This window comes from Miscanthus floridulus, chromosome 10 (assembly GCF_019320115.1).
Source record: "Miscanthus floridulus cultivar M001 chromosome 10, ASM1932011v1, whole genome shotgun sequence".
NCBI lineage: Eukaryota > Viridiplantae > Streptophyta > Magnoliopsida > Poales > Poaceae > Miscanthus > Miscanthus floridulus.
This window is the reverse complement of record NC_089589.1, coordinates 50,520,326-50,530,033: the sequence shown is the minus strand read 5'-3', so window position 1 is coordinate 50,530,033 and position 9,708 is coordinate 50,520,326. Positions and strand designations below refer to the sequence as shown.

Below are 9,708 nucleotides of genomic sequence, written 5' to 3'. Positions count from 1 at the left end.
AGCAATTAGGACCTTTCAGTCACCACTGGGAGAGAGAGAGTGTGAGGGAAGATCTCTACCGTCACCGTCCTTGTCCTCCGTCGGATCTCCGGCATCGAGCTCCGGCGGTGGCAGTGCCGAGGATGCTCGAGGAGGCCCCGACAGTGGGGGAAGTTGGGAGGCCGCCCGGTCCGCTCTGAAGGAGAGCGACACGGGGGATGGTTAGGAGAGAGCGGACTTCTGCCGGTGTTTACTGTGCTGTCATCACGCTTCTTTTCATGCTAGCTACAACTGTTAGTCTCGCCCGCACCTGCCTCTCTCATGCGGACAGAGAATATTTTCTTGGGTCTTGAGGAAAGATCCAAATATCCCCTATAAGTCATGTGTGTTTTCACTTTCTTCCCTACAACTTAAGTTCATAGTTAAAAACTCACGCAAGTCAATTTCTCTTCTAACTTTCCTCCTATCCTGTTTTCGTTGATTTCTTCTCATTGTTTAAGTTTCTTATTTTAATTTGTCATACCTCATATGCCTTCGTGGCGGGGCTTTGGAAACCCCCTTCCTCGCTAGCTACATACTACCTTTCCCAAATCCCGCACAAGCGAGGTAACGATGGCAAAACAGGATAGCTCAACTTGCTAAGTTGTTCACCAGCTATAATTTCTACGATACCAACCTTTCGAGGTGACACGAATTCCTATTGTCCCACGATGCTGGAGGCCCATGGGTCACTACAAATTGAAATAACTAGGCGAACTAGATCAAAACGGGGTATTGGGGGCAACTTAGAACATAAATTGACTTAAAGGGGGGGGTTATGTATGAAATTGAGTTGGGGGGGGGGGGGGGGGGGGGGGGGGGGGGGATAAAAACACCAGCGCGTTGTAGGGGTATTTAGATGTTCTCCTATTTTCTTCGTTTTGAAAGTCAATATTTTCAATGACACACGCTATCGACTCTCAGAGTGTGTTCGGTTTTAGCATCGCATTGGAACTCCTCTTAAACGGAGGAACTGGCAGAAATAAATACAGCTTTCAGTTAATAAGAATGGACATAATGAATGGACATAACATTTCTTATATTTGATGGAACCAGATTTCAGTTAATGACAAAGGTAAATTAAATTTGTAAAGGCTACTTTGGTCAAGTAGCTGGATCAATAGGCCAGATATGATGTAACCTATAATTCATAATTATTACTATATATACGGAAAGTTTCATTTTCACTCATACCCCTGCATAGTTCAGTTAGCTCACTGCTGCACCGATATATGTCCATTTCCTGTAGCGAAGATGGCATGCCTTCCTCCGGTAGTGAGGTTATACGTGGACAATGCCGGATCTTCAATGTTTTCAACAATGGAAAGTGACGAATCTCTGAGGGCAATGACTCCAGATGCTCAAAGCCAGACAAGATCAGCTCCTCCAAAGATGCAAGCAGTAGCAGTGCGGCCTTGTGATTGTCGGTCAAGATGTCTATTTTATCGGATCCACGAATGGTTAGGTCCTGCAGAGATGTTAGCTGCCTGCATATTGGCATTGAGAGAAACTCGTTGTCATCGATGTCCAGATGTTTCAATGGCATTGTGAATTCATGACCCTCTTCCTCGATTTGTTGTGCTGCTGATTGCCAAGATGGTACAAATCCTGGGGAATTGAGAACTTTCAAGGACAAGATACCAGTGAGGGATCTGAAACCCTTCCATGATGCCAGTGCAGGGCAGTCTCTGATGCTGAGCTTCTCCAATGCATGGCAAGAATGCAGTTCAACGGATGCTAAAACTGGATTTTTGTATATACTCACTTCTTTCACGGATGCAAGGGAATGTGAACCATCCAGTGTGCACAATGAATCACAACCCTCGACAATCAAAGTCTTCAATGATGTGCACGCGTCCAGTTGTAGTGATGCTAGTTTTGGGCAAGTTACTATCTTCAATTTAGTAAGGGAGGTGGGGATCTGTAAACCTCTGATTGTTTGCAACATGTAGCAATCTTCGATGTTGAGCTGTTGTAATGCTGTGCAAGAACGCACATCTAGATATTCCAGAAGTGGACTTCGGAAAATATGTAATTCAGCTAGGGAAGAGAGCTTTGACCATGGCAAAAGCCTATCAACCATGTCACTGATGTTAAGCTTTAAAATGGATGGTGGTAGGAGGCTACAACAATTTGATATCACAGATTCTGCTTCTGAGACCATGGAAGATAGAAGCATAGGGCATTTCCTCGTATCAATTTCCTTAAGGGAGCTGAAACCTCCAAGGCCATTCTTGGTACGAAAAATGATGTCTGAAAAAGATATCTGTAACTTCTCCAGAGTCACCAAACCACTTGGAGGGATGTGCCACAAACCTTCCTCCGTTGAGCAGTACTGTTCATCAGCAAGCATTCCGACGGCTAACGATGTTATGTTTTTGCAGTAATGTACCTTCAGAATTTGAAGCAACGGCAGGTTTAACATCAGTTCGGAGAGCTGTTTCCCTGTAATATCGCATCGATCAAACTCCATCTCTTGAACTGAAGATGGCAGACAGAGTTTCGGGCAGTTTGAAAATAGAATAGTGCAATCTTCCACTTTAAATCTTTTCAATGATGTCATTTTCCGGAGTTCCTCCCATGCCAGGTATTTCACACATGGATAGCATCTAATTTCTAGTTCTTGCAAGTCCTTCAGTTTGCTGAATCTCAATATTTTTTCATCTATGGCTTGCAAACTGTTAGATTTCTCTCCCTCCATCTCCAAGCATAGCCTACTTCCATCTGTGAGGCTAAGTCGAAATAATATATAGTAGTCTGAATATGCATTCCATATATCTATATCAGTTAAAGTATCCACTAGGGGAAAAGGAGGCAAATTATAGTAGCGATGACAGTCACGTATCTGAACCCTTTGAAGGCGAGGGAATAGGTGCTCAGTCAGTGTGCCAGGAGTGCTCAGCTGAAACGGCAAATCCATTAGATGATAGCATTCTTGCAATTCAACGACTTCTAGGTTCTTGTACGGCTGGTCTCTTTCCGTCTCGACAAATCGTCGCAGTCTCGGCATGTTACGCAGTTCTAGAATCTTCAAACGACCAATTGGTATGCTGGTGATGTGAGGCATGTTAATCAGGTGCAGTTCTTGGAGTTCTTGCAACTGTGGGAGAGGTGGAAGTGCAGACCAGTACTTGCATTTTTCAAGATGTAGAGACTGCAAGGAAGTAAGATAGAAGCTGTTACTCAGCCATGATGGAGCAGAACCATTGTATCCATCTATCTGTAGTTTCTTAATGCATGTGGGTGGTTCAAGGCCCTCTATTATGTTAAGACTGCTCAAGGATTTCGGCATATCAATCCATGACAACCGCAAGCTATTTAGCTGTAGTTTGGAACGGAGCCTAGCCTTGCTGGCCTCTTCTTGGCTTTCCAAATTCTGAAGATTGTAGATGCTAATTGATCCTCTAATTCCATTCAAATTTTCCAGTTGCACGATGCTAAAATCACTCTCTTTCCTGACATCAAATGCCATAAGCTCTTGAAGGAAAATCAATCTTCCTACACTGGCTATCTGTGCATGCAGCTCCTCTCTGGCCATAAAATGTCGAAGGTTGACAAGTTTGTTCAGGCCTTTTGGTAGAATTGTGGTGGCATTGAAGCTACTTATATCTAGGACATGTAACTGGTAAAGTTTACATATAGCCTCCGGCAGTTGCAGTTTAAGGCCTCTGTAGAAGGAGCTAAGCTCGAGATAGCGAAGATTGATAAATCCTGAGATATTGGGTATCAAGATATTCAGATCAGGATACACCACTTCCATCTTCACCACTCGGACCGCTCTCATCTCATTGAGTTGGTGATGGAATGTATCAGCAAAGCTCAAATCATGTGCACCAAATAGCATCAACGTACTTATGTTCTTTTGTGGTAATGTGCAGAAGGTCTTGGCAAACTCTTGCATGAAGTTCTCGTTAGGTTCGACGGTGCCATCAAACTGCCCATAGTATGCCGACTCGGTGATTATACTGACATGACGAATAAGCTGGAAATCACGTGCAGACTTGAAGTCCTCTATGGTGAAGGATTTATGAGATGAAACTATCTGTGCTAAATCATGAACAAGATCATGCATGAGTAAAGATGATCTTGGAGGTTCACTAAGGAAAAATCCCCAATCAATCAAGTCTGCTAGATACTTGCTTCCAATTTCCTCTGCTCGTGTGCACTGGTCAGTGAAAGGTACAAAACCTTGGGCAATCCAGATATGAACTAACCGCTTTTCATCATAATGATGGTTCTTTGGAAATACAGAACAGTAAGAAAAGCATTTCTGGAGATGTTTTGGTAGATAATTGTAACTGATCTTCAGTGCTGGTATGATATCATTATCATCTTTTTGGTTCTTCCATTCAGTGTTATCCAAAACTCTAGTCCAGTGTTCATCATCAAGTTTCCTCTTTAGTAGTTTTCCCACACTTTTTGCTGCCAAAGGATAACCCTTCAGCTTCACAGCTATCTTTCTCCCAATTCTCTGCAATTTCCGGTGCCCTATATGGTTTTCATCCCCAAAGGCGCATTCCTTGAACAGACACCAAAAATCTTCAGGCTCTAAACCGTCAAGATTAATGTCATGAGTTGCTCCTGTCATTCTGGCTACAGACGATTTTCGTGTTGTTACTATAATCATGTTTCCTTTTACACCATTGGTGATTAGAGGAGTTAGGAACTCATCCCATTTCTCCTTCTTGCTGTCCTCCCACATATCATCCATAACAAGAAGCACCCGTTTCGACTTCATCTCATATCCAAGGATGTTTAGGAGCTCATTAAAATCAGTGACATTTTCATATCTATCACCATGCAATAGCTCCAACAGCTCATGTGCAATTTTGACTTCATTGAAATAAACAGAAACATAGAGCCACAGAACCTTGTCAAAATGCTCCGACACTGCTGGATCTTTGTACACCATTCTAGCTAGGGCTGTCTTCCCCACACCTCCATTACCGACAATTGCGAGGACGGAAAGATTCTGCATATTGGATTCCTCACTCGTTAATTTGCTTATTATCAAGTCCCTCTCTCCATTCCTACCATAAATTTTGCGTTCAGTAGAAAAATATGACATTTCCCGAGCATCCGTCCTTGAGTTCTGGGAAATTTGTAGCATTTGGCGATCCAGTTTTTCAAGCTCAAGAGCCATGCCTATATCATCGATCATCCTGGAACATTGTTTGACGTGTTCACTTATCTCACATGATATATTATCCTTCTCTGTTATTTCAAGGTGAGGTACCAAACGAGTATTAGTAGCTTGGATCATTGTGCCGGCAATGTGTGGAACAGTCTGCAGAACAAAACCAAAAGAAGAATGTTAATTTGGTGCTAAAAAAGGAAGTGTCCATTGCATATAGTGTGGAAATAAAGAAACAAGTTTTGGACAGCATTGTTATTGGCAAACTGCACAAATTAAAACACCTTGTTGTGTTTAGACAAAATTGATAATGGATATATGCAAAGCTGACTCTCTGCAGTTTAATCTTCAAAAAAAATATGCAAAGCTGTTATGCAATAGAATAAACATCGAATTAATCAAACTAAAATCAGAATATTATAAAAAGAAGCAACGAAACTACCTAGAGCTATATGTATTTGAGGCCTCCATATATGATAAATGGACTATATTGCAATCTGGATTCATAAAAGTAAAAAAAAACTATAATATAATAAAAGAGATCTTTTGCCTTCTTTAACAGTAACTTTGGATTTCCATCTGGCAGGAAGAAATTTACTTCAATTAACCTAGTGCCATCTCAAATTCTCAATCATATAAAACGAGCTACAATTGTTTAGAATTAACAGCAATAATTGTGTCTGAGTCGATATACCACTAAAATCAGTTATAACACTATTTTTTACAAACTGAAATGTAATTTCCATTTTACAGGATTGTATTTGAATTTTGAAAATTTGAAAAATCATCTAAGAAAGAATTGCACATAGGTGTATTTAAACGTACATAAAGGGGTGTTTGGCAAGGCTCCTCCATAGGAGCCAAGCCATCTTAGACTCCAAAACAATTTCAGCTCATCTGTTTTTCACTGAAAAACGGCTGCTACAAAACGTTTGGGCCCCATTCGGCTTACCTTATAATCCGGCTTATTCGGCTTCTTTTTTCAGCCGGAACAGTGTTTTTCTCTCGCAACAATTCAGGCGAAACAGTGTTTTCAGCCAAACGAACGGGGCCTGGGTAGGAGCGGGAGCGTCGGAGCCGATAAGGAGCCCTACCAAACATGCCCTAAATTTAGACAAAGGAGGAATATATATTCCATTTATCTTATGAAATATACATTATTTGTATTTTATAAATATTTTTGTTGTCTAACTGTACTTTATTTTACTCTAAGCAATATTAAGATAAAAAATTTAAGAGACTATTGCGATCTTACTCATATTTCTGGGTGCAACGGTGATTTTACACCTACATTTTAGACTGCAATTTTGCCTCACTATTTCAAACCGAATAATCCGTTTACCCTTGTTTGGATGTCCGTTTGATGGTCCCACGTTAAGTGAGTTAAAAAAATAAAAATTTTGAGGAATTAAAAAAAATAAAAATTTGACTAAGAAAATATAAAAATACTCGTCTACCCCTACCTATTTATCCAAATACAGCGACCACTCTCCATCCCCTCCCAACCATCGACATCCTGACGCCCTCCCGAACCCAGCGGCGGCGCGTGGCGGAGCGAGCGGTTCTATGGCGGAAGCGGCACGCGGGGGCGGGCAGAGCAGGCAGGAGCGGGGCACTTCACCTCTGCTAATCCATTCCCCTGCACCGGCCTGGGGCGGCAGGCCCTGCAGTAGGGGGAGGGGTGGCACGGACGGACGTGGAGGCCAGTTGGGTGCGGCTTGCTGCCGCTCAATCTCAGGAACAAGTGGATGCACGTACTGCAGGAGCCTTGCTTTCGCCTGAAGAAAAACCTCTTCAATCTCTGTTGCTCCGCTCCTTTTTTTCACCTTTTTTCTTCCTCTTTTAACGGTTGGCTTCAAAATATGCCTAGCATTTAGCAAGCCATAATTTGGCTATTATTTGGTTTGTAACTAAAACTTGTCAACTTCTCACATCTCACTTGTCAAATCTATGGTAATTTTTTTTATTTAAGTTTGGCTTGCCAAATTTTTGGCATGGCAAATTTTGGTCGCAAACCAGAAGATTTGTAACCACCCGTGATATTGTTTTCACTTTTTTTCTCCCCTTAATCTGGATGGATCTGGATAGAGTTTGTGGCCAGCGATTAATAGTAGGCTAATGAATTCTGATGGTTAGTTCCTGGAAGTGATTTGGTTACTGTTGGGAATGTATATATATGGAGCATAGAATGATCCTTACCAGGGGGCACTAGGGGTAAATATGGGGCATTCATGTTTTTTTTACCAGAGTTAAGACCGTTAAGATGATTTAACATAACAGGGGCAGACCTGAGCTTCATTTTAAAAAAGTGAGGGTAAAATTACAAAATTTGAAAAAAGCTGTAAAATCACAATTGCAATTTAGCGGAGCCAGCGTGGACTACGTGGAGATGTGAGGGAGGAGAGGGGGAAAAGAGGAAGAGGAAGAAAGAACAGGGGACCGGAGAAGAAAGAAGAAGATTGACCACACTCCCTTTCAACTGCGAGTGTTCGTGACTGCTCCACAAACTTTGTTCTATAAATTTTATTATGGAGCAGTTCTAAAAAAACCTGTAATTTGTGGAGCATCTCTTTAGATGCTCCAACAACACTATCTTTTTTCTCAAGCAGAGTGTGTGGAACTGAAACCGTTTAGAGTAAGGCTAATAATACAGCGACTGTTGCTAGCTGTATGAAAACTTACAGCCAATCTATCAGCATACTCGTATAATAGTTAGTCAGCTTACAAATCACTCGTCTTGGTTTTGTGCATAAGCTGGCTGTAAGCTTACAACTTGCTTCTCTTCTCTCTTCTTTCATCTCTTCTCTACGTGAGCATACAGTCTAGTCTATTATTATATTTGCTCTTAGCTAAAAAAAAAATATGAAGTGAAGCTGAAAAATACGGACCCTCATGAAAAATACGGACCCTCATGCAACTTACGAAGAAATAGGCAGCATCCAAATGCGAAGAGGGCAAATGCAAGTTGAAGAGGGCATCGAACTAGGCATAGGCATCAAAGCTAGGTGGCCAACAGGCCTGCCGTGTGTAATTATTGCATGTACTGCTGAGTAATTATTGCATGTACTGTTTTCTGTTACTATTTTCGTGTCCTAGTTTCTTTTAAAAATAGCATGTACTATTTTACGTTAAAAAACTCTATTCCGTGTACTAATGTTCTGTTCAAAGGTCTGTAAAAAACTATAGCATGTACTCCGTTCATTCCGAAATAAACGAACAGTAATAAACATAATACATCCTCTTTATAGATTCTCGTAGTATTAGGTTGCGTTTATATTGGGACGAGGAGGGTACTAATTTCTGTTCAAAAAATTATGAGTAAAATTTACAAAACTGAGAAACTACCACAAAGCTATAGATTATATTTAAGAAGAGGTATATCACAAAGCTACAGATTTACGACCAAATTTATCAAGAACCACAGATTTAAGATGGAAGATCACTAAACTACAGATTTAGTAATAAAATTATCACAAAACTACAACATTTATAACTCTAACATAACAGTATGTAGTGGTAGGGATTTAAACTGTAGATTCTGTGATAACTCTAGTATTAAATCTATGTTTTGTGATACTTGGCCGCCTAAAATCTGTAGTTTTCTGATAAATTTTATGTTAAATTGTAGTTTTAAGATACAACGACATAAATCTGTAGTTTTACGATAATTTGGTCAGAATGGAATGGGTATTTTTGTGAATGCATGTACTATAGTGTTCTTTGGAAGCATGTGCAATTATGTCATGACTCATACTCATTGACATCGCCTGCAGATCTGGGGTGTTGCACTGACCGTATCGGCGTCGGCGTCGGCGTCGGCGTCGTCTTGGAGCTCATCGAGCTCCACCTCCCCCTGGATGCGGTAGTACTCGAGCTCGCCGAGGAGGCCGTCGGAGAGGCAAGCCTGATGCGAGGCCTCCCTGAGGCGCAGCTCTAACGCCTTGTTCTGGATCTCCTTGCCCTCCGCCTCCGACAACAACGAGCCGATGCGTCGGCGGGCAGCAGTGAGCAGCTGCACCTTGCCTCCCAAGCCGACAGCTGAAGCCCACAGCTGCAGCTCAGTTCGATCGTCGTTGACTCCAGTGCCTGCGACAACGACCGCCGCCTTGTCCATCTGCACGCCAGCCAGGCGGCCGGAGCAAGCTGCAGGATCGAGAGTGACACAGACAGCAGGGTGGTGGCGCTGGCGACGGCGGCAATGTGTGCCTTTGGCGTATAGACTAGCGACGGCGACCGGGCCAAAGGCAATGAGGAGAACCGGCGACTACGGAGGGAGGCCAGGACGTCCAGAAAACAAACACCAAGTCGATCGAAACGTGTGGGTGTGAGAGTCAGAGAGATACAGAGGGGGGAGCCGGAGGGAGAGGGAGGGTGAGGGGACGGAATAGACGTGTGAGGCGTCGACAGCCGGGACGTCGCTACCTCCTCGAGTGATGAAAAGTCTAAAACATAGGAGTAAAGATTTTAGAAGAAAAAAAATCGATCCAAGCCTACATGTAAGCTGTTAACCGTTGACCCTTTCCCAAATGTTAGTTTGCGAGTTTTTTTTTTTCACT

The 9,708-nt window shown here is 42.3% G+C and overlaps 1 protein-coding gene across 1 annotated transcript; it reads right to left on the bottom strand.

The window, feature by feature from the left end:
* Positions 1-1,046: 1,046 nt before the first annotated feature.
* On the bottom strand, positions 1,047-9,484 carry LOC136490203 (putative disease resistance protein RGA1). Its single transcript, XM_066486679.1, has 2 exons — positions 8,946-9,484; positions 1,047-5,305 (listed from the first exon to the last, which is right to left on the bottom strand). Exons 1-2 carry the CDS (start codon positions 9,264-9,266, stop codon positions 1,160-1,162), a joined length of 4,467 nt encoding a protein of 1,488 aa, XP_066342776.1. The 5' UTR covers positions 9,267-9,484; the 3' UTR covers positions 1,047-1,159.
* Between the last annotated feature and the right edge of the window lie 224 nt (positions 9,485-9,708).

What these genes read in the sequence shown, in the direction of transcription:
- LOC136490203 (XM_066486679.1), bottom strand. Translation starts at nt 9,266, where the DNA reads ATGGACAAGGCGGCGGTCGTTGTCGCAGGCACTGGAGTCAACGACGAT. An exon ending in CCGACGCCGACGCCGATACG is followed by an intron (nt 5,306 to 8,945) that starts GTCAGTGCAACA and finishes TTTGTTCTGCAG; the next exon opens with ACTGTTCCACACATTGCCGG.